The sequence below is a fragment of the Hakea prostrata genome, chromosome 9 (genome assembly GCF_041222555.1).
Source record: "Hakea prostrata isolate BN-2017 chromosome 9, UWA_Hpros_2, whole genome shotgun sequence".
Taxonomy (NCBI): Eukaryota; Viridiplantae; Streptophyta; class Magnoliopsida; order Proteales; family Proteaceae; genus Hakea; species Hakea prostrata.
Window position 1 is genome coordinate 49,276,714 of NC_142608.1, and position 25,398 is coordinate 49,302,111.

The 25,398-nt window shown below is 38.2% G+C and overlaps 1 protein-coding gene across 1 annotated transcript; it reads right to left on the reverse strand.

Moving 5' to 3' along the window:
- Positions 1–20,335: 20,335 nt before the first annotated feature.
- Positions 20,336–25,141, reverse strand: LOC149005416 (palmitoyl-acyl carrier protein thioesterase, chloroplastic-like). The gene is made up of 7 exons (XM_089169270.1): positions 24,934–25,141; positions 23,776–24,424; positions 23,507–23,640; positions 22,151–22,264; positions 21,835–22,006; positions 21,662–21,730; positions 20,336–21,020 (listed from the first exon to the last, which is right to left on the reverse strand). Exons 2-7 carry the CDS (start codon positions 24,277–24,279, stop codon positions 20,760–20,762), a joined length of 1,254 nt encoding a protein of 417 aa, XP_089025396.1. The 5' UTR covers positions 24,280–24,424; positions 24,934–25,141; the 3' UTR covers positions 20,336–20,759.
- Positions 25,142–25,398: the final 257 nt, after the last annotated feature.

Below are 25,398 nucleotides of genomic sequence, written 5' to 3' on the forward strand. Positions count from 1 at the left end.
TTCTTCTATACTAATGGTAGTCTCCTCAACAGTACGGATGAAGTAAACCCAGCGCTGCCGCTCCCGCACAACTGTGGGGCTAACCCTGGTGCGAATAATAATCCTCCTCGGCTCCAATATACGAATCCTCACCGACGCCACTACCCGGAGGGTAGTATGTGGAATCATAGTCCGCCTCATAGGAGGTGCCATTGTAATCTTCGGTACCTGGAATGTAATCTAAAACATTTGCACAAAAGGAATGAGTTCGAAGAACTCAGCAAGGAAGTTATTCAATAATTAGAAATCATACACATTCAGAACATATAATAATGCAATGTGATATGGAACATATGATGCAGATATGAGCCTAACTCTATGAATGCTGGTCTCTAAGGTAGACATGCTTTAAGTCATAGCACCGTACTTCTCTGGGTCGTCAGTCACTCTCCCATTTCCATATCTTGGGAATGCCCGGGAAGATCGGCAAAGTCATCAAAAACCATGGTAAGGGGAATCGGTCACCGCTCTCTCACATCACCATTTGGTCAAGTATCTTGGCGCATGTCACAGTAAAGCCTAGCCCAATGCAAGTCATCTACTCAGTCGGTCAAGTCAGATTCAGATACGTCCATTCCTCGCCCCCGGCGATCCTTTCCGGTATCCTTCACACTAGAGTCAGCGAAATCCCGGATTTTGGACTCATCAACCCTATTGGTCATCCACATATAGTAAACGGGAAGCTCTCACGTCCTCTCACGGATTGGTTACCGGTCTTGAGCGCCCGTGAGCCCAAGTCTATCCATATACAACTCTACCAATAAATGGCCCCTTTCAGGTATTCGTAGCATGGTTTATGTCCCCTACCGAATTGGCTACCGGCCTAGAGCGCCCATCCAACCATACACTACCACGGGTTGTTCGGTCTCAATGCCCTTCCGATTCGGGTCTGACACGACAAGGATGAACCTAGCCACACAACTAGACACTCCTATGTATGTCATCCAATAACTCGGGAAAGTGTCGATAGGCACCATCGGAGAACATCCCATACTATTCCCTCCGATGCCCAAGGACAGAAGTGTCAGTAGGACACCCTCCAATCCCAAGTCATACGTAAGCAATCACACATCAAATCTCATCATTTCTCATGCATCCAATGCATATTCATAATAGTACTCAAATCATGATATTGAAACGAATCATTATAAACATAAGCAAATCAAAATGATAGAGTAACACAACAAGTGTATAAAGATTTAAATGTTACTGTTCTAACACATATGTATCAGTATCATAATGATTGAAAGAAATTTAGGGATTTCATTCTTTGAATAAAGCATAGTTCAATATTTGATGACTTATATGTTTATGGATATAACCATCCTTACCTTGGATGAGTTGATGATGAATTGAGAATACCAAGAATAGTCCAATAGAAGTGTTAAGGCCCTAAACAAACATCAATAATAAGTTAGAAAAGAAGTCGGAAGATCGGATGTCATTTGAGTCAAAACTGACCAAGGTTGCTGTCAGCAACAACTTTGGTCGATGGTTTTGGTCGATGGTATCGACCAAAATGATCGACCAAAATAATCCTCGGGCAGAATAGTGGATTTTGGGGATTTTGGTCCGAAATGAGTCTTCCGGTGTTCGGATCAATCTGAAACTTGGAGGCATACTTAACAACAGTAGTAGGACACTATAAATCAAGGAATTAACCCAATCCAATGGTCTAATTAAAAAGCCCCAATTTGAGCTATCAAGTTCAAGTGATAAACATCATGGCATGAGTTGGAATTGATTGCATTGATGAGGAATAGCATGCAATAGCTAGAGGAACTAATAGAAATTCGATTGGAATCATATGGCAATGTTAAACATGAACATAATACACTTTATAGCTCAGTTTGATATCAAATGGTATGATGTTAATAGGTAAATCATGGAATACATATGCTAGGCATGAGATATAAGCATTAGCATCAATGAATGGCTAAGGGAATCATGGATTGAGCATGAGTAGGCACTTGGAGTGGTGGTTGCAAGGTTGCAGCACCATTCCAAATGTCCCATCAGCAAGATGACAATAGAAAAGAGTAGAAAATGGTAGGGTAGAGAGTGGAATGAAGAGCCATACCTTAGTGTAGAAGATGAAGGCAAGAATCAATGATAAACTAAGTGTCTTTGATGAGATACCCTTCACACTAACCAAGGAGCTGCTTTGGGAAGCTCTCCCCACGTTCCCAGGTGAGAAAAATGATTGCAAAAGGCTCAAGGCTCGAGGTCATATTAAATAGAAAAGGAATATTCCATGGAATCATTAACTTGGCAGACTGGGACATTTTGGTCGATGGTCCTTGGTCGATGGTATCGACCAAAATGATCGACCAAAATGTTTTCAGCAGAAAACTCAGGTTTAGAACAGCAACTTCAAGTAGGGATTTGAAAGGCTATACAAGGTCAAATTGAGTGAGGTTTTCTTCCACAATTCAATCAAGAAGTCTAGTTTCAGGGAATACCTTCGAATTGTGCACAGGAGGTCATTTGATACATCAACCATATTTAAGCAAGGGGTATAATTGTCAATGTCCATGGGCTCGGTCTCCGAATCATGATCATCAATCAGGATGGTCCATAAATCTCTTCTTCCACCGCTTCGGGTCCTCGGACCTGAATACAACAGTGGATCCGGGTCTGGGTCAAGGTTAGAATAGGGCTGGATATTACAGCTAGCCTCCGGATAGTGGTATGAGGTATCCGGGTCCGCCTCGGGGAACATACCATCTGAATAATCACCTGTAAAGTAGTCTAACAAAACATTGCAACAGAAAAGGAATGACTTCAAAAGAACTCAGCAAGGTAGTTATTCCACAACACATAAGCCAAATGATAACAATAATAAAATAATGCGGATGATATGAGACATTTGAATGCAATATGATTCTAACTCTAAGTATGCTGGTCATCTAGGGTAGACATGCTTTAAGTCATAGCACCATACTTCTTTAGGTAGTCTCAGTCATTCATCACCAGGGGGAATTGGGTCCGGCATCCCTCTTGGACAAATCCATGGTTGGGGGTTTCGGTCACCACTCTCTCACATCACCATTTGGTCTAAGTATTGGTGCATGTCAAGGTAAGGCCTAGCCCAATGCAAGTCATCTACTTAGTCATATCATGTCAGTTCCAGATACGTCCATTCCTCCCCTCTCGGGATCCTTTCCGGTATCCTTCACACTAGAGTCACGAATATTACCCACCGGACTCATCAACACTATTGGTCATCCACAAATAGTAGACGGGAAGCTCTCACGTCCCCTCACAAATCATTTCACCGGTCTTGAGTGCCCGTGAGCCCAAGTCTAGCCATTTGCAACCCTACCAATAAATGGCCCCTTTCGGGTATCCGCAATGCAATTTATGTCCTCTCATGGGATGGTTACTGGTCTTAAGCGCCCACAAATCCACACTACTACCACGAGTCTTTCAGTCTCAATGCCCTTTCGATTTGGGTCTGATATGATTGGGACATCCTAGCCAAACACCACTAGACAAGTCCTACGTATGTCATCCAATAACCCGAGAAAGCGTCGATGGACATCTTCGGAGAACATCCTATACTATTCCCTCCGATGTCCAAGGACAGAAGCACCAGTAGGGTACTCCTCAATACCAAGTTATACTTAAGCAATCACATGCCCAAGTCCATCATATCAATTCACAAGATACAACATCATAGTAAACATTCTATTCATAACATTGACATAATTTGTTTGCAAAATAAAATAACCGCAAGCGCACAGTATCGTGTAGCTAACAAGTCGATCTCAGGGAGATATGCCACCTAGAATTCAACTTCTTAATAGTAATGCGAGAGTGGAATGATTCAATTTTTGTTAACTGATTACTTAAACTAAACCAAAAATCCTAATCCATACATCTAATGCAATCGAATTGAAACGAAAAAATAAAGCAAACATAACTAATGCATAAATAAAAGACAGGGAAAAAAAATGCAAATGCAACACCACCCGTCACCAGAAACAGAGGCACGACTGTAGGCTTGCTCCGGTTATGTGGTCCGAGATAATGAATGAATAGGCAGAAAGTAAATAACAAAGCAACAAAAGGAAAAGGAAGCCTTAACCAAAGAGAGGCACGACTGTAGGCATCTCTGATCAAGGATCCAGGGGAAGGGAGAACAGTAAGTAAATGCTGAAATTTAAATCCTAAATTAAGAATATGGAGGGGTAGATAGAAGCGGGAATGGAGGGGGGAGAGAAGACTATTGAAGAATCTTACTTACTTGCATCTTCTAAACAAAACTTGAATAAACAATTCGAATCTCAACCAACCCTAACAACCAGATCTAGAATAAACTAGATCTGCAATTGCTAGACCCAGAGAGAAAGCGAATCCTCTTGAAACTTGAACTTGAACTTGAAATTGCACTTGAAATTGCATTGATAAAACTAAAGGAATTACACTTGCATAAAAGAAAAATTACACAACTTCAATCTTCCTAAACATTCAATCTAAAAACTAGAACTAGAGCCCAAAAATTAATCAAAGAACTAGAGAAAACTAGAGCAAACTAAAGAGAATAGAAAGTGCAAGACTAAAGCAAACTAAAGAGAAAGTAAAGTGTAAAACTAAAGAGAAAATCCAGTGTGTTAGACCTAAGAGGGAGGTAATATTTATAGAAGAATGAGAATAATTTACAAACAAGGAAAAATAATGATAATAATAATAATAAGAGAAAAAACAAATAAAGAAGGAGCAAAAAAATTAGTTAGAAAGAAAGAGAGAAAGAAAGAGAGAGAGAGAGAGAGATAAGTGGAGAAATAAAATAAAATAAAATAAAAACTTGCTTTTGAAGTTCACGTGGAGACAAGGTGGAAGAAAGAAAGAAAAGTGGAAGAAGGAAAGAGAAAGAAAATAAAATAAAACAAGAAATATATATATTTTGTTAACAAAAATATAGGTAGGTTGGTTATTAAGGAAATAAGAAAGTAAATAAAATAGAAAGTGAGAAGAAAGAGAAAAAACTAATTAGAGAAATAAATAAAATATAACAAAATAAAATATTCTAAAAAAATAGAAAATCCTAGTCTTTGACTACTTGTGGGCCCCATACAATTCTCAATTACAATAAACAAAAATAAAATAAAAATCCTAATCTAATTTTACAAGATATTCTGGAGTTGGCCCATAATTACATCTCTAGCCCATCATGCTCCAAATCAGGCCCACTTTCGCACTTGAGAATTTGAACGGACCTCTTGATGTGTAAAACCGCATGTTTAATACCCAAAACTTCAGATATTCGCTAAAGTCCTAGAAATTCATAAAATCTGCAAAAACAACATAAAACCCAAGGTAGCTCCACTCAAAGTGTTAAAAATGCATGATTTATGCCTTAAGATTTCACACATAAATGTGCTCATTATAATTCATCATATATTGAAATTGATAGACATAATAAGGCATTGTAATAAAAATAATGTAAACACAATGCTACTGTTATAAGACATATGTAGCAAGTCTAAAATGGTAAGAATATAAGATAGAGACTATGTTCACTAGGTTAGGAACACCAAGTCAAAAATCCACATCCTATGTAATTATAGCGATAACTATCCTTACCTCGAGTTGGAAAAGAAGATGGTCCAAGATCACAAGCAAGTGGCCCAATTAGTCTTAAAACCCTAAACAAGCATATATGAAGGATTAGAGAAGAAATCAGAACAATCGGAGATCGAACGAATCAAAACTAGGCAAAAGTTGCTGACAACAACTCTGTTGGTCGATACATTGGGTCGATGGTATCGACCAACAAGTATCGACCCAAAGAGTCTCGGACAGCAAGTTGGGTTTTTGGGTTTTGGCTCAAAATTGGTCTTTCAGGTCTCGAATCGATACGAAACTTGGGGAACAATTCAAACACAACATAGAGACACTAATTATCAAGGAATTAACATAATTCAATGGTCCATTTAGAAATCCCCAAATTGGCATATCAAGTTCAAGAGTTGGAAATCATGGCATTGGTTATTACTTAATGCAAATTAGGGGAAAACATAGTGGATTAGGTAGGGAATAACTTAGGAGCAATATTGAAATCATATGCAAGGCATAGATTAGGTTAATCATAGGCTTCATCTCAGTTTTGGTAAATAAAGCAAGTTGGTGAGCAACAAATCATGGAAATGCATAGTTAATGATCAAGAGGTAAGTAAATCATAGCAAGATTAGGGAAAACATTAATGTATTAGGTAAAGAAGACTCGTGGCAAGGTGTTTGCAAGGTTGCAACACCTTGGCCATGGTCCCAACAGTAAAATAAGAGTAAAGATGAGTGAGAAAGAAACTAGGAGAGAGAGTCATACCTTGAGAGTAGAGTAAGAGAGTGGAAGTGGGTAGTTGGCAATGATTAGTGGGGAAGATGCTTCACCATTACCAAGGAGGAGTTCTTGGGAGTCTCATTCACGTTCTCAGGTGCCTTAATGATTAGAATAGGGTTCAAAACATGAGGATGGAATAAATAGAGTAGAGAATATTCCACAGAATCATTAAATCCGGATTCAGCAACACTATTGGTCGATACATTAGGTCGATGGTATCGACCCAAACATGTTTCAGCAGAATTTCCAGAATAATTCAGCAACTTAAGGTGTGGACTTGGAGAGCTATACAAGGTCAAATTGCATGGGGTTTTCTCCTCTAGTTCACTCAAGAAGTCTAGTTTCAGGGAAATGCCTTCGGATTGTGCACAGGTGTCCATTTGATATCTCAATTGTCTCACTCTTCATCAGTGCACAGATTCTAACTTAACACTGATAATGTGCTCAAGGAAGGAGCAACATCATCAATGTCCATAGAATGGAGTTCCGACACCACGTCATCAACTAGTAGGGTCCACAAGTTCCTTTCTACCACCACTTCGGGTCTTCGGACCTACAAACACAACAATTTCCGGGTTGGGTCAAGGTTAGGTAAAAGCTGGATTTTACATCCTTGGTGACTTTCTTGACGGATCTTCGTCAAAACTCTTGCATTTACACAAAAAGGAATGTGATCATCCTCTCCTATGTTTCATCTTTGATTCTCCACTACTTTTCTTTCCTTTTCTGATTGAGGACAATAGAGGTGATGTTGCATCTCTGTTGCAACCATCACTATACTCATTCCCTCTCTTTTCCTAAGGATCTAAAGCTTGGTGGATGATCTTCATCAAGATCATCACTCGCTTTTGAAGGAAAACATGTATTCAGTTTCTTTCCTTATTTAGATTGATGTTCTTCATTCTTAGATCTATTTTCTATAAGATCCATGCATGCTTTTCATGAATCATTTATCATATTAGTGATTCATCATCCTATTGTTTCTCATCCATGATTTTGTTATGAATTCTTCAAGAACCATGATTGATCTAATTATGGTAACTTTTTGTTTCCTAATTTATAACTTGAAGACTTGATATTATTAGGGTTTTGAAGTCCTCTATATACTAGCATACTACCCTTGTAGTTTCCCTCCTATTAGTACCCTTTTGAACCACCCAATTCGGTTTTATATTCAAAAGTCTCTGATTTTATAGGCCACTGTCTCTGTTGGTCGACTCATTGGTCGACTGAGGCAGTAAACCAATCAATCGACCAATGAGTACAGCAACCTCATATTTGGTATGTTTTGGATGTTTTGATATCTTTCCTTCTAGGTATCTTTCCTAATATGTTATATATACTTGTTTAGGACTTTCTTTCCAAGTTTAGACAAGGTCTTACTTGATCCCCAAGATCCTTTGCGAGTTATATAAGGTAAGGATGGTTATTTCCTTAATTACATAGATGGCATGAATCTAGTTTCTATATTTGAATCTCTTTGGTTTATTTCCTTAATTAGATTCTTACACTGATATATTGCTGATGCAACTACCTTGATTACAGTAGCATTACTTGATTATGCTAATTAATTCATGTATGATTTACTTACCAATTATATGCAAGTTGGATGTTATTATTGATTTCTTTCCATATAAGAAGTTACCATATATGTGATATGATGGATTTATGTTTATGAATGATTAAGTATGGTTTGGAAAGGAGAGGTGTCCTTTTGACACTTCTGTCCTTGGACAACTACGGGAATAGTATGGGATGTTTCCGGAGATGCCCTTTGGACACCTTCCTAAACTGTTGGATGACATATTTAGGGTTGTCTAGTAGTGTTTGGCTAGGATGTCCCATTATGTCAGACCCTAATCGGAGGGGTATTGAGACCGAACGACCCGTGGTAGCAATGGGGACTTATGGGCGCTCAAGACCGGTAACCAATCCGTGAGGGGACATGGATCACATTGTGGATACTCAAAAGAGGCCATTTATTGGTAGGGTTGCATATGGATAGACTTGGGCTAATGGGTGCTCAAGACCGGTAACCAACCGGTGAGAGGACGTGAGAGCTTCCCGTTTACCATATGTGGATAACCAATAGGGTTGATGAGTCCGTAGTCAGGGACTATGAGGACTCTCGTGTGAAGGATACCGGAAATGATCGCCAGGGGCGAGGAATGGACGTATCTGGATCTAACTTGATGTAACTAAGTATGAGACTTGCATTTGGCTAGGCTTTGACCCTGACATGCGCCAGTACTTAGACCAATGGTGATGTGAGAGAGAGGTGACTTAACCCCCAGCCATGGAATGTCCCGAGGGATGAAGGACCCATTACCAACTGATGATGAGTGATTGAGACTTTCATAAAGAAGTACGGTGCTATGACTTAAAGCATGTCTGCCAATAGAGACCAGCATACATAGAGTTAGAATCATATTGCATCATGTGTTTCATATCATATTGCATCTTACATTGCTTTGAATTCCTGCTATTTATGTTGTTATGGATTAACTACAAGGTTTCTTTTGAAACTCACTCCTTTTGTACAATATCTTTTGTTAGATTACCCTACAGGTATTGACGACTATGAAGGTCAATATGTGGAAGCCCAAACTAAAGAGGTGTGATTTATGCAAAGTGTTGGCAACTATGAAGATTACATTGAGGATTCCTCGAGTGGTCTTACTTGTTACCAGGATTAGCCCTACTGTGGAGTGGGAGCGTCTGAGCATCATCGATGAAGTCTATGTTTATGAACACATTCTTTATAAAGTAGAATAGACTCTAGCTTTGTTTGTTATATCTTTCTTTCTTGTCTTAGAACCAGATGTAATCTTTCTTTTGATTTTCGAACTACTTTTCCGTTGTTTGTAGAGTGAGATTCCGCCTCACTTTACTTATTGATTTAGACATTTTGATTGTCTTTCATACTCTGATGATATGTTATTTATTCTTTCCTTATTTGGATCTTTTGTTTATCTTTTGTACATTGATTATTTATGTTCATGATTATGTTATTGTTTATGTGGGAGGTTGATTACCTCGATACTTGATCTTTGGGGTTGTGGATCACACACTTGGGTATGCCAGGTAGGGTACCGGTTGGGTGGATGTGACACTGACAGTCGGTAGGCATAAGGCCTAGAGAGCTCCACTCAGCAGCCTTCTCGGGATCCTGTGTGGCTCGGTCTGTTCGCGTCAGCGACCATTGGGGGATGAAGATCTCCTCATAATCTTTATTCTTTTTGGATTTCTTCGGGGCAAAGGCATTGACTGAGTCATGCTTCCTTTTGGTTTGGACGAGAGAGGGAATTTCGACCTCTTCCACCATCGGTTTCTTCCCTCTCCCCGAAGCCTCAACCATTGGCTTCAGGTTTCTAATACCCTTATAAGAAGGGTCGGGAGGAGGCATGGAAGCCACCTGTTCTACAGTCAATGCTCGAGGAGACCGTTGCTCTGCAATCACAACGGCCTTGGCAGCTTTCACCCGAAGGTTGTCTGGATTCATTCTTGGAGGCACTACAAAGAAAGACGAACGTCAGAAAGTTGAAAAGGTTCGTAGTACAGTCAAGAAAGCGAAACGTGGCAGTTAGAAAACTCACGCTGAGCCAGCCCCCAGTATTGAAGGATGGAGTTGTATTCCATCTCATATCCATGTATCTCTTGATACCATGGAATTGACTTGATCTTCCCAACAGCAGCTCTGTCTTCTTTGGATAGTTGAGGGACCCGGTTACCCTAAGAATATGAAGTGTACAGTTTCCAGGCAGTCGGGAAGTTAAGATCTGATTGAGGCGCTCGGCAGAAAAATACCGCTTACGCCACCCTTTGTGATTGGAAGGGCAGGTTCCCCTGGCAAGAATGCTGCCCGACCAATCAAGCTCAACTTTGTTGCGCTTGGAAAGCACAACCCAACCAGGAGGATGGGAAAGAGAAAGAACATGAAAATGTACAAAAAGAGGAAGAGAAGGTATCATGCCAAGCTCAAAATATAAACCCAAGAAGCCAACGATGAGACGCCAGCTATTGGGAAGAAGCATTCCGGGACAAATGTCCCAATGATTCAGAATAGCAGAAAACAAAATATTAAAGAAGGGAAAGCGAACTCCGCTTTCCAGAGTATCTATATACAGGGAACATACGCCCGGAAGGATCGAATCAACCTCTCATCAGAAGTGGGAGCCCTAAGTTGGTACGAGGAAGGAAAGTCAAAACATTTGATGGCTGAAGGGAGGTTTTTCTCAGTAGAGGAGGAACCAACAAAACCAGGTCCATCAAAGGACCTGGTAGGTTGTTTGGACTGCCCAAAGGATTCGGCAGTCACCTTTGGAGTCCTAAATGGTCCAAACTCAAGAAGGGCAGAAGAAGCCTCAACTTTTTCTTCTGCTTTTCTCTGTTGGCTAACTTCTGTGAAGTCACGCCCGAGAGCAGTTAGGGTTTTCTTGTCGCTATCCGACTGCTCAGAGGGGACAGAGGCAAAGGCCTCATCACCACTATCGCCCTTAAAGGCGCTAAGTACAGGGGAAATTTCAGAAGAAACCCTACCACCCTCCATTACTAAAAAGTCTGATTGTGGTTTCTAGAGAAAAAAGAAACCTAGAGACGAAAGTAAACTTTGCAAAGGAGTCAGTAGACTTACTGAATCACTAAAGCAGAAAGCTCTAGAGCAAGAAGATCGTGAGGGCGCGAAGAAGACGACGAGGTTTCAAAATTCCAGACAAAGAGAATGAAACCTACGAAGACAGCGAACCGCTTTTAAGCACTCGCACGAGTGTTCGAGGACGTGTAAGATCGAGATGGATTCAACATCAATGATCAAGATTTGGAGACGGTTCGAAAGTTTGAATTCACGAATCCAAAACAGGAGTTCAGAAACCATCTTTTTGATTGCGTGAGCAATGATAGTTTCGGCTGCAGAGGACGCGTGGCGTCACCCCCACAAAAAGTGAGAATACTCACAATGCTTGAGGAAAAAGCGACACAGCCGCATTAAATGTGATATGACATTTAATGGGTTGGGGATTATGCAAAACTATTGTTCGACGAAGAACCCAGTTAAAAACCAAGCCCTCGAGATCGACCGAACGCTTGGTCTAGGGGGCTCGTGATATGGAGAAAATATAACCGAACCTGGTTCAATCTTGGTTCGATCCTCGACTCCAGTTGGGAAGAAAGGAATCGACTCACTTCCAAGCAAGCCGAGTCCAAGAGATAGCTTGCTGAGGAAGAAAACTAACTCAGTCAAAAGCACGCCCTAGTCCGATATGATCGGAATAGGCTAATCAACCTAAATACGGCTAGCAACATTTGGCGGTTGTCACTCATCGCTATTATATGGATAACTACCATATAACGATCGTATTATCAAAGGAGTCATCTACTAGTCCAAACCTAGTAGAGATCTATCACTCAACAGATCTATCTGTTAAGATCCAACGACTATCCGAAGAAGGCTCAAATACATCCAAAGAAGGAGATTCGAAGGTACACTCTATATAAGACATTACCTACTCACAAGGTAAAGGAACACACACATGAATACAATCTGAATCGTATTCTCGTTATTCATTCCTTAGCTCTGTGACCCAACAGAGCTGTTTGTGATTAAGTTCATCAACTGACTTAGCCTTCGGAGGTGGACTCCCGATCCCAGCGGTCGGGCCACATCTGACGTTCATTTTTGCAGGTTATTCTCAAGAGATCTAAGGGCTGAGCAGATTTTGGACGCATCAGTTTCATAAGAACTTGAAGTCTGCCTTGAACTAAAGTGAGAGGAAATGATAGGAAGTAACCAAACTGATTGTCTAGACATATCTGTCTTTCTTGGCTTTTTTGTAAGGATAGTCACAAATGCAAGGTCACCCAAGTAGTTTTTCTTTTTCTTTTCATTTTTTTAGTTTTTCTACAACCACAGATACATTGAATCCTGCTGAAAAGATATTCTAAAAAGGAACACTCTAATTTGATGGGACTTCATCAAGAGCAGCACCTTGGATCTAATTGATAGAAGATAACATTAAACATGGGTTTTTATTTTTGTTTATTACTGTAAATCTTCAACTAGTAGATTCATCACCAAGAGAACACTCAAATATCACTCAATCACTTGAAATTTTTGCTTTGCTGTAAATCCTCCTGTAGCAGCTTCATCACCATGAGAACACTCAAAATAGAATCTTCTTGTACAATAGCATTGCTAAATGGAATTTTTTGTTTTCTTCTTGTAAATCCTCTTGTGAAATGGAATTTATTGGCTTTACTGCTGTAATAGGAACTGGCATTTGGGAGTTGAACAGATTTCATAACACATGGCAAGATTCTGGATACAGAGTTGGACATCTACTAGGTTCATGGAATTTCAAAATTTTCTTGCTGTCAATCCTAACTATTTTGTTTGTAGAATTGCATTTAGATCAATTTGAATAGGAATCTGTTACTTTTGTGACTTCACATTACCAAGTGGTAGACTTCTGATGCATCTACCATGGAGCAAACTGGTATCAAAGTAAATATCTATTGTATGTTGTATGATGGAACATTTGGAGTAAACTGGTATTTTGGATTATTTCTGCCTGGGAATGTAGATGGATGTGCTATTATGCACTCAAATGCTCTATGATATTGTAGTAGAAATACCATTTTGAAGAAGAGGTTTGTGTATCCAATGGCTACTAAGGAATATTTGTTAATTTTGTTAAATATTCAGGATTATTTTGTGAGCATTAAGGCCTTTTTGAATAGGAATCTGTTAATCCTAACTTGGGTTAATGGAATTTTATAATGCGTGGTAATCTGTTAACTCTTTCTGTATGGAACTAGATTTTGTTGCTGCAACAAAGTTAGGTGCTAGGATATATCCAGTAGTGCATGACCTGTAGAGTGCAGAAACTCATAGGGTGTTGAGGTTGCACAAAATCCTGGATGCATTGAGACATGCTAAAATCCTTAATGCTAACAGGTTCCTTGCCAACTAGATTAGACAAAGATGTAGTAAAGCCCTCATCTATTTTCAGTTTTGAGAATTTAATTTTCTTAAGTCACATCAGTTTGAACTAGCAGCTAGGAGCATACAAACACAAACATGTATCTCATTGAAACAACATAACATGTCAATTACTATTATATCCCATGATCCAAAAAGCCAACCCCAACTACCTAGTGAGACCATGCACTGCCACATAATATCACAACAAACATCATAATCAAACCTATACCCACATTCTTCATTAAGGATTGATCATTCTTCAATAGGGCTTGGTCATTCTTGATTGAAGCTTGATCATTCTTCATCAACAGTACCTCACTCTATCTACTTCACTCTTCTCTTCAATGGATTACAAGTGTCTTCTTCTTCTCTTGTAGTAGTGGGAAGCACAAAACTCAGTGTGTTTGCTTGTCCAATTGGATCACACCACATAGAAAACCCACAGCCACGAGGAAAACTTTCACATGACTGATAAAGCCTATTGGGATGCTTAGCTGACTTAGAAATCTTCACAATTGCTTTCCTTCAACATTTGCACTTGGAGTTCTTATACTTCAAATAGTTTTTTTTTTTTTTTTTTACAATCATTTACATTGGAAGTTGACATCCTACAAAATGCACATAACAAATATAAATTAGTCAGGGAAAGGATAGATAATATGAACTGCCTCTTCTACAAAGTGATTCAGACAATCCAAGAGTGCCTCCAACTATCCACCTCTTTGGAGCTTTACATATCATTTATACCCTTAACAGAGACAGTAATTGATACACAGGGGACTATTATATTTTAAAGAATTTTGATTCTTGTAAGATTCAAAGGATTGGGCTATTGACTGTAATAGTAATGTATGAAACAATGTAAGAGAGTAAGGAAGCATGTAGCTCCAAGTTGGGGCCTCTACAGGTACAGGTTGGGCGCGCACATAGGGGGTGTGGGGGGTTGTGTGTGGGGGGCATTGGGGCCTCAGGTGGGGGCTTAGCATGCTCGGGGGTGAAGGGGGCGTTTTGCATTGGGGCCTGGGGGGGCCTTGTGTTGGGGGCCTCGGCAAGGTTTAAAGTCGGTGGCCAGTTCGTATCGGTTAGGTGCTTTTAAGAGACATTCCTCTGGAGTTTGTTCGCTTGGCTAATGTATTTTAGTGTAATTTATTATAGAGACGTATCGAGATGTATCGTATATGTTGGGTTAAATATAGATATGTATCGGCTAGTATCGTATGGTAACGTGGGATACTTTAATCCTTGGCCAGGGCCTCCTGTGGGGGTTCTATGCATGTAGTGTGCATGTGTGCACACATGGTGCTCACATAGGCAGTTCATCTAGCACCATGTGTGCACACTGTGCAGTGAGCACCTCGGCCAAGCAATGGAACTCTGGGCCAAGAACAACCACTACCACCACTCTACGTGTGTGCGCTTCGGTGTGCCAAAGATCCATGACCATACTTAATTGATATAGATGATTGAGACTTTGTAGCCCATGAGGACACGATGGTGGCTGCTAATCGAATACTGTGCTTCACAATGTTGATGGCGGAGGTTGCCCAATGAGTTGCAGAGGTTAGATTGATAATGTGGTGTTTGAGAGGTGGATCGTTCATGGGTTAGACTAGAGAGAGACATTGCTGGTGTTGACTATTTGTAGCGTTGGGTGGTCATGGAGTCTGCTAGCCGGAGTCAAAGAAGGAAGAAGACTTCGTGATGAGAGTGGAGTTGCTGTGAACAATGGATCGGAGAGGAGAGAGAGAGAGAGAGACGTTGGGAGGGAACTGAATAGTTAGGGGCAATAATATAATTTGAATGGGGTAAGAGCATTAGCTCTTAACACATTTTAAAATTTAAGAACTTAACAATAAAATGGTCAAAATGTAATGTTGGATTTTTTGTAATTTTTCAAGTTCTATAGTGTGAGTAAGCATGTAATATTAGCCACATAAGTAAGCATACCAGAGTCAACAACAACAACCAAAAAAAAACTTATTAAATTCATTGTTGTCGTTCTACATCTTCCATTGCTATGCTTTTAGAGCTCACTTAATTTTAATTGTTATATCTAAGATGTGACTCTAGAGTCTAAAGGCCTAATTAAGTAGACGTCAATATAATCTAGGTCTAATCAAACATATTTGAGTTATAACGGCACCTATTTGTTAAGTGCCAAATTTCATTTTTGCAAATAGGTGCCGTTATAGCTCAAATATGTATGATTGTTATAAGCTAGTGCCAAATTGTGCACGTATATTTCCATCTTTCCTCATCACTGAAGTAACATCTTGAGTATTTTTACTCACTGAACCTTATTATTTTAAAACCTATTATCACTTTCATTAGTGGAGGACCAAAGTTAAATTCCAATTGAAATTTGTTACTTTCATTTATAAAATAAAATAATAATTCTTAATATATTATTGAGTGATTATAATTTTTCTCCCAAGATTCCCCCCCCCCCCCCCCCCCCCCCCCTGAAAGTTATTTATTTTCTATTCACTACAAAATTAAAAATTAAGCACTTGAGTCAATATAGATTAGATCTATCCAAATCTATTTTTTAAATGAAATTTTTAAATTATGTAGGTCCATATGCATAAATAATTTTAGACCCCTCTTTTACTATGATTTACAATTTGGTCTTAGCGTGTGAGTAATCAAGGAAAGTATTGGTACAATACATATCGGTTAAGTGTTTTTAGGCATATCGCTATTTGAGCATTGTATCTAATTAATGAAGAATTTAAAAATACGTAGTTCACTGACTACGTATAGTGTTTGTAAATCTGTTTTTTTTTTTTTTTTTTAGAAAAAAAAAAAGAACTACATCAGCCTTCATGACCGAGATTGGTATCTTATTTAATAAATAAATACATGTATGGAAAGAGAAAATTTTACACAAATGCATAAAATAAAAATATTACATGATCGCGTGACAACAGGGATGTTGTCAATATTATGATTTCATATACAAGCATTGATCTAATTATGAAGAATTTAAAAGTAGTAGTTCACATACGACGTTAGTGTTTGTAAGTGTCCATGATATCTTAACAAGACTAAATTATTAGAAATTGCATGTTTGAGCTTGGCCCACGCTACTCAGTAGTAGTTTGCCCGCTCTGCATGATGTCTCAATAACTACGTGAAAGTTGAACTTTCTTATTTTTAATCTGAGGTTTACATCTCAACTATATCCTCAAGTTAACATTTTATATATTTTAACTTCATAAAAAATATATATATAAAATAAAAAAAATAAAAAAGAGAAAGAAAGATAACTTCTTATATATAATTTAAATATATGGCGGAGTTTCGCTTCTGGTCCCAATGAGATTCGGCCCTTGACCTTAATTATATACGTGATTATATCCATGATACACTAGCGAGACTAAATTTTTTTTAAAATGCAATACACGAACATGATATCTCAGTCATCAACATAAAGCTAGACTTTTTTGTCCCCATTGATATGAGGTTTATCAAGGCCACCTCAAGTACATCATCAGGATATGTTTTTATATATGATTTAAATATATTGCAAGACTTCCCTCCGGCTCAAGGAGATTCGACCACTTGAGCTCATACTATGAGGCGTTAGCCTTTTGTCAACCAAGCCAACCCCTTGAGGTTGCTAGACGCATTTTTTTATTATTTTTATATCTCAATATCTGACGAAGTGTTGGTAGAAGATGGCTTTCACCCACTTAAAATGTAAGGTATGGGAGGGTATAAAGAGGGTATTTATGTTGTTTGACTTTAATGAGGGTAATGTGGACATTTCACACATGAGTTAACAAAATCTTGGATGAAATGTTAAAAGCATGTAACTTGTAATTTTAAGGGTTTATAATCTATAATTTAGGACACCTAACTATACAACCGAGAGTTTAAACCCCACTAAGAGTCTGTTTGGTTACATGAGTTTAGAGATTTCAAATTTATGAAGTCATAATTCATAAAATTAATTGTTTGATTAACTTGAATCTATGGAATGAAATATATGGATTCATCCTGAAAAATTATTTGATCGGCGTGATTTTGGTGAATGAGAAAATGTTTAGCGCTTAATAGTAGAGACAAAATACAAAATTTCACCTCATACCCATAAATCTACAAATTCACGTTTTTAGTTTAAGAAGATGAATATCTAAATTTCATGAATCCAGGGATTTTACAACCAAACGGGTCAAATATTTCAAATCTTTGGATTCATGTAACCAAACAAGCCTTAAAGCATACAACAAATAAAAAACTCAAAAAAAAAGGAGTTCCGTTTTTCTTGTACCTTTAACATAGAATTGGTGTATTTAAAATATTTAAAATATTTTTGAATCTGAATATCATTTCTGCATTTTGATAAACATCAAGGATCTAGCAGAAAATCTCCCAATAAAAAGGTAACCCTTGTGCAAAGTGCACCTAACAACCACAGGCTTGAACACCTCAAAAATCAAAACAAACAAATGAACTCGAATCTTGAGCAAAAATTGGACAGGACAAAAGAACGAAAGAAGATTCTGTTATTTAAGATTTTGCAGAAGGATTCCTCCCTGCCATTGCTGAAACGATTCTGCGTGCCATACCATTGATTGGCCAGTGATTTTTACAAAATAAAATTTTAAAAATAAAAAAATAAAATTTATTTTTAAAAATGCCAAAATAATAAAAAGGGAAAAATACATTTTGTTTGGTTAAGAGATTGTTGTCGGTCAAATTTTGGTAACAAAAGAGTAACAATTTATTTCAGTTCGAGTTTGAAAATTATTCGTTTACTAATAAAAAATGAGTACAAAAATGTTTAAATAAGTATGCATTATACATTTTTTTTTCCATACAACAAAAGTGTCTTCCCCTTATACTATGAGATAAATCTTATTTCTTATTTCTTATTTATTTTTATATTTTTTTTTGGCGATATGAATGTTTTTAATGTTTTTGAATTTTTTGTTAGGCTACTTATTATTTTAATAGAAAATTTTTGGTCAAATGATTTGAGTATGATTTTAATATTTATAATGTCTATTTAACATGACCAATCATTAAATTCTTGAATAAGCTAGAATTAACATAAAGTTCAAAATATTTGAGATTTTTTATCCATCTAAGTCCATCATTCATCCACAATAACACATCACCATAATTCGTGTACATGATTCCATTATTCATTTGAGTAGGAAACTGCCCTTCCCGAAAAAAACACCTACTTTCAAATCATTATAACATTCAATGACAAAATGGTCATTCTATATGACCCATATGAGTGCCTACCAGTTCGCAACCTACCAAGGTCCGCAAAGCGGTGAACTTACCACACTAATAAGTCCATCGAAATAACAGGAGGAGATGGCCTCACAAAGGTAGAGTCCTACCACCCAACAACTGGAGAAGAGAGTCAGTTAGGTAAGAGGACTCTTCTAAAGAGTTACTCTCCTATGACAACTCATATCATGGTTATTCCGAATATAACTCCATCACCATACACTATATAAAGACCTCTGGTAAAGATTAGGAAGGGGGTATTCATATTTCATGTGATCAATTACTTGAATTCTCTATTGAGTAGTTGAGATCATATTGGTTCTTGTTCGTGGAGACGTTACTCTCTCTCTGTCTCTGGTGATGTGTTCCGAAGGACGAGCAAGATTCCGTATCAATAATATCATTCAATGTGCGTATTGGATGTGAATATGGGTGCCAAAGTGATAGTAAACAATGAGCTTAAAAAATTAATTAAATAAACAAGAATAACTCAGATATAATTTTGGGAATAGTTCGTGAATTTTTGAGTTAATGGCAACAGTTCAAGAATTATAAAAATTTTCATTTTTGAATTCAAATTCGAAAAAAATGTTGAGATATTCAGAAAATTCTATTCGAATGATAATTCGTGGAATAATTTGGAAAATTAAATAACTATAAATATAATTCATATCCCTTACTTACTCTCTGTCTCTGATGATGTGTTTCCTAAAGACTAAGACTATAGTTGCACGACATCAGCATCATATTAATTCAATAATTAGCAACCAACCTCCAAGTCAAGTTTTCTGTTTTCTTGAATTCGCTATCAACATTTACCCCCCCCCCCCCCCACACCAAAAAAAAAAAAAAAAACCCCCCCCCCCCCGCCGGGGGCGGCCCCCGCGCGCCCCCGCCCCCCCCCGCCCACCCACCCCCCCCCCCCAAAAAAACACCCCCCCCGCGCGGCCCGCGCCCCCCCCCCCCCCCCCCCCCCCCCCCCTAAAAACACCCCAACCCCCCAAAAAAAAGAAGAAAAAGAAAAAAACCATTGAACTGGTACACTTGCAGATATAATATAATATTAACGAGGTCACTAAAAAGAATGAGTGAAGCTGTGTGACTAGTTGGTGTTTTCGTGCCCGTTGTCTGTTTTTGTTTTGAAGCCTGGCGACTGGTCCCACCATGACTTTAAAATAAGCAAATGAATTTTCCAGAGCAAGTATGGTGGAAAAGTAAGGATTCCCAGAGACAGTGACCATAAGACCCACAGTTCCCTTTCACAGATTCAATTTTGAATAAGGCTGGGACTTGGGAGTGGGGTCAAGTCTAGAGATGGCGCCCACAGAATAATAAAAACAAAAACAATAACTTGGGCATCAAGATTCTTCACTTTTGAATTTGAACAAGGTTCTTTTTGCCGGGCCTTTTCAGTTTAAGGAGAGAAAGCTCTAAAACTCAGTCATTACCTAATCCATGTGGACAATGGTACATTTAGCTGAAGTGACAAAAAAAAAAAAAAAAAAAAAACTCCATCAGATCTTTTTCTGTATTTGCTGTCTATTGTTGTTGCTATGTGCAGAAAGGCAGGAATTGTCATATTAAAAATAGGTGAACCCCTTTTGATCAGTTAAGGTATAATGGAAAATATTATCTTGCACCACTTTTGCTTAAGCTATCTCAAAAATTGAGCCATGTAAGCTTTTCTACCATCCCTTGGTCTAAGTTGCTAGGGTGTCTCCAATCTTTTGTCCTCTGGAATATACAACAGGTCTCCTAGGATCTTATTGTACAATAAGAGGGTATGTAAATATATTGGGAGGGCATGTATGATATGTAAATAAGGCCTATAAATGTGACCCTGTAAAAAAAACACACACACACACACAAAACATTCCCAGCTACAAAAACACTTACATTTATGATCTGGGAGTGAAAAAGACAGACTCCTTTGCCTTTGCCTTTGCCATTCATACTATCAAAGAAATTAATATAAGGCACACTGACAGAGTAAACACACTAATTACATGGGCTTCTAATTTATAAGAGGGAGGGGGAGAGAATGATAAATTAAAGAACAAATCTGAGGACATGAAGCAAGACTCTACACAAGTAATGTGGGACAGTAACAAAGGCTGCTGATAGTGAAGAAGCTGATTTACAACCCTAGGCTGGAACATGACCAATGATTGCAAAATTGTTGGTCTGTTTGGGTCTCCACTTTGTCCTTCCCCTCACAACTTCAGGCCCGTTCTCAAGACGGAGCAAATGCTCACATTCGATGCCACCAACATCTCCTGATTCACCATTGCAATCATCAGAGACTGCAGTAAGGGATTGAATTGTATCATCCCTCCCGCATTCCCTCCTGTACTCCAGAGTTAGGCTATAAAGCTCGTTACTCTCCAAAATTGAGATTGGAGCACTCTGCGACACAAATTACAGTACCAAATTTCAGTTAAATTGTTGAACATACCTTAAAATGATTATTTTAGAAAAAGGAATGAGAAATTGGATGATACAAACAAGATGCAACACAAATGAATGAAAATGCCATGGACCATGGAGTGATATCGCTCTGAGGAGTTTTAATTCAGCGTTCACTAAGAAAAGAGCTTCATGTTTTACCATAAAAAGAAAAGACCTTCATGTCTAAGCTCATAAAATTTGGAGCTGCAGGGTTTCAGTTCATATAAATGTATATGATTACAGCTCACCACCTCTCAAACAGAACATGCAGATTTCTTTTTTGGATAATGTTAGGGTCACAAGAGATTCTACGCAAGCACTGGCATCTTAATGCTGCATAATAAAATAAAATAAATACACAAATTTCAACCCTAAAGTAGTTCGTATACATTTCTGAAATCAGGGGAAATTTCATCCAAACCAAACTGTCATCTATTAAAAGTTTGCTAGTAATTGTAGATAAGTACAAATGACCAGAATATAGCTGAAATATTTTGACATGGTAAACCAAAATGAATAACAAGAGCATAATTGATGTTGATAATTGTAAAAAGAAAAGAAAGAAGGGTAAATAGAAGAAATTTGCAACAAGAATCTACCTCAAGAATCCACCCAATGTACTTCACATTGTTCACATGTTGATTGACATCCAAATCATTCCATCGAGGCTGCAGATTAATGGGATTTAATTCGTTGTCAGCATAAATATATACATCAAACAATAAAAAATGCTAGAAGGGAAAATATAACCTTTAATTTAACCATAGCTTACAGTTAAACCAGTTCGGGCATAGTCTGCTGTGCTGTCGTCAAGCATTGGAAGCTTTTTGATATCATCATCAAGGATAGGAGCAGAATCAATGAAATAAGGTCCTATTTCTCCTCTAACCTCCTCTGGCATTTTAGATAATCTCCTTGTATGTTTATTCATCATCACCCACACACTAAGAGAAAAATCATTCACACAAAACCAAGAAATTCCAGTCAGCAACATTGAACATGCTAATATAAAGCCCAAAGAAAATGAGAAGCGACCACCAATTACTGAGCATAGTTGGTCATTAAGCTTCTTACAGTCACTTTCTTACCTAGTAGCTCGTGTGAGAGTTTCACCAGTATCACAGTCACGGATAACCCAATCACGACGCATGCCATTCTTCCCAGATGCAGCGACCCAAGTATCCACTTGAACAACATCACCCCTGCAGTCCAAAAACAGAACCAGCTTTTCACCGCAACATCTCATTAAGGAACAAATCACAAACTGTTACAATCCTCTGAATTCCCACAACTAGGATCTCATCAAAATGACAAAAAGCAACTAAAGTAAGTCCCATGATTAGCATAAAAATTTCACCAACTACGGTTAGGGTTTTGACTAAAACCAAAAACAGCATTATTTGCACATTTTAAAGGTCTACATTCTAAAATTATGTGATAAATGAACCTTTACATCTTTCCAGAACTAATGCTAGTGTATCTGCTCCAAAAGCATAATAAGCAAAATACCGACTCTTAAACTTCGAAGAAAAACCTCCAATTTCAGTGATGCCCTTCAAAATTAACCTGGAAAGGCAAAGGATCAGATTCTTTCATTTGCAAAAGTACCATCTCAGTTAGCAAATTAAAATCCACGAAGACAGTTTTAAAAGTTGTTTTTCTTTTTAACAAAGAAATGCTGACCAGAAAAGGCTCAGCAACAACAAGGAAAATTTCAAATATCAAAAGTCCAAAGGAAAAGAATCTGAAATCCACCACCATTTCTCAGTCAGTCTGCGCAACCAAGTGCTGCTTATGCTTCTAGTTCTAATATGCAAAAATAATTTTACAGCACCAAAGATTTGGAAACATAAAAGGTGAAGTTGAAGAAGGCCAACTTTAACGGTCTTATCTTGACAATTCCAGAGGGGAAAGAGGGGAAAAAAAACAATAATTTATATAGAAATAATGAGAAATAGAATCTCGATTGCAAAAAGCTGGTCTCATATACAGTTATGTGAAATCAACTAAATAGGATGAAATATATCAGGTGGGCAAGCACACATCATGGTGAAAAAACAATCTTCTATCTTAGGGTTACTTGAAGCAAAATATGTGATACTGATAGTGAAGTGGTTCAAAATTGAGGTTTACACCAGTCTTGGGCAACCACACCTTCCTTGAGCATACAGTATAAATACACCAACACAGCTTTATGAATCTCAAATTATAGTCAGCAGTAATTAACATTACTGGGGGAAAAGGAAAATAAACTGCAAAAAACATTACACTTAATGAAATCCCTTTTTTGTGTGTTTGTGTTTGGTGGGGGGTATATTTATGCACAGAGTGACCTCTCCAACTAGACTAGTTAGTGGCTATAAAGAAACCAAATAAATAATATAAGACATGAAGGTAGTAAATGCAGAATAAAAATGTATTATGTGGATAAGAAGATTGCTTACCAGGTAGGGTAGCGATCAACCAGAACCTGCATCTTTGTGACCACCCATATAAGGTTCCTTCTATTCATTTCCGGTGTTGAACCAAAACCATCACCTAAAAGCCCCGCACTTCTTACATGGTTAAGTGCCGTTTCCTGTGCAAGCCAAAGCCAACGCCCATGAGATATGAACTGGAAAATGACTTCTGCAATTGAAAAACCATCTCTTTCTTCCTCACAGAGACGATGTTTCTGAGAGGAATCAAAGAAATATAAGGAGCAATCTCCTACCTGTAAATGATTCATCAACGTCTCTATAGATGCTGTCTGGTCAGCACCTATTTCATATGATCTAATTGAGAAATTCTGACTGAAAACAAGTCCATCCTGCACAATCCTACCAAGATCAAATCCGCCAACAAGCATGTCAGGGCGCTTAGGTTTCGAGTCAATTAGCGTCCACTGCTTCTCAGCAGCCAAGAAAATTGTCGTGATGGCAGCAAGAAGCACACTCCAGTCAGGCAATAGATTAATAAAGGTTCTTGGGGGAGGTAAAGATGTTCCATCTTCCTTCTTGAGAACTTCAATCGGTCTGGTGACCTGAGTACCATTGATCTTAAGAGGAGCTTGGGCATTCGTCTTAACCGGCAACCTTCCCGTAGCAGAACCAAATTTTGACTTGATTCCTCGACTATCCACCAAATTGTCAGATGCACCTCCAAGCACCTTTGATGCCTTCCCTGAAGACGCCTGGGCAATGGGGGAGAATGCTGAGCCAGCAAACGCCGCAACCATGATGGAAGTAAAACCGTCCAAAGCGATAAAAAATTTCACGCGGTTCTGAACACTTCCACTAATGAGTAACGATTCTCCAGCGCTCAAAAGGAGAGTGAAAGTCTCAAAACATTCAGCATAATATAACAGTTTCTAACATTTTCATCTGCGACCAAGAAGAGAAAAAAACAACATAAGAGAACCACATGAATCTCTCTCTTTCCGCTCTTTGCAACTGACACCAGAATAAAAAATAACTAACTGCGAGAAAGAAAATTTATTGTTTTTTTATTTAAAAATCCAAAATTATTAAGATTTGAAAGATGTTTCTGGAATCTTTCATAATACAATACATTAAGAAGGGAAAAAAAACCAGAGACAGAAAAGGAAAACAAAACAAAGCTGAATACGGCGGATCTCAAAACAGAAAGTTGGTCCGAAAAAATGCAAATGAAACTAACAGCATTCGGAAAAAAAAAAATTAGAGCATTGAAGCATCGGATCTGCAATTTGAACACAGAAAATAAATGAAACCTAAACCCCCGAAATCGGTCTAAAAACAAACAAAAAAAAACTGTCAAAGAATCCCGATCTTCCCTCCATTGAGAGACTAAAGAGCTTAACAAATTTTTAAAAAGCGAGTGAAAATCAAATCTAATAACACTAATCTCGTACCTCTGAAGCATGAACTCCGTGCCTTCGTTTGCAGTTACAACAGCTTCTGCTTCCGTTTCCTTCTATTTAGGGTTTCAAACTCTTAAATTCTTCAACTCTCTCTGATTTTTGCAGGATTCTCGATTTCTATCTGAAAGTTTTATACGTAACCAAGTGAGACCCAGAGAGAGAAGAGAGAAAGAGAGAGATGTGTTGGGCCAGCGGCTTTTTTCTCTGATGGAGAACAACCGTTTCTCAGACATCACCTTTTTATATCATCTTTCCTCCCGCCTCATTAATTCAAGTCTCAATATTCATATTTGTTCCTTTACCAAATTACCCTCCTTAATTTAACAATTGCCAATCGCCACCAATGTTTAAAGTATCCCACCATACAGTACAATACGGGCCAATATGAATTCATGTTGAGTACAATCGATACCATATATCGATATGTCTGTCTATTTTTTTTTCTTCCAATTATCC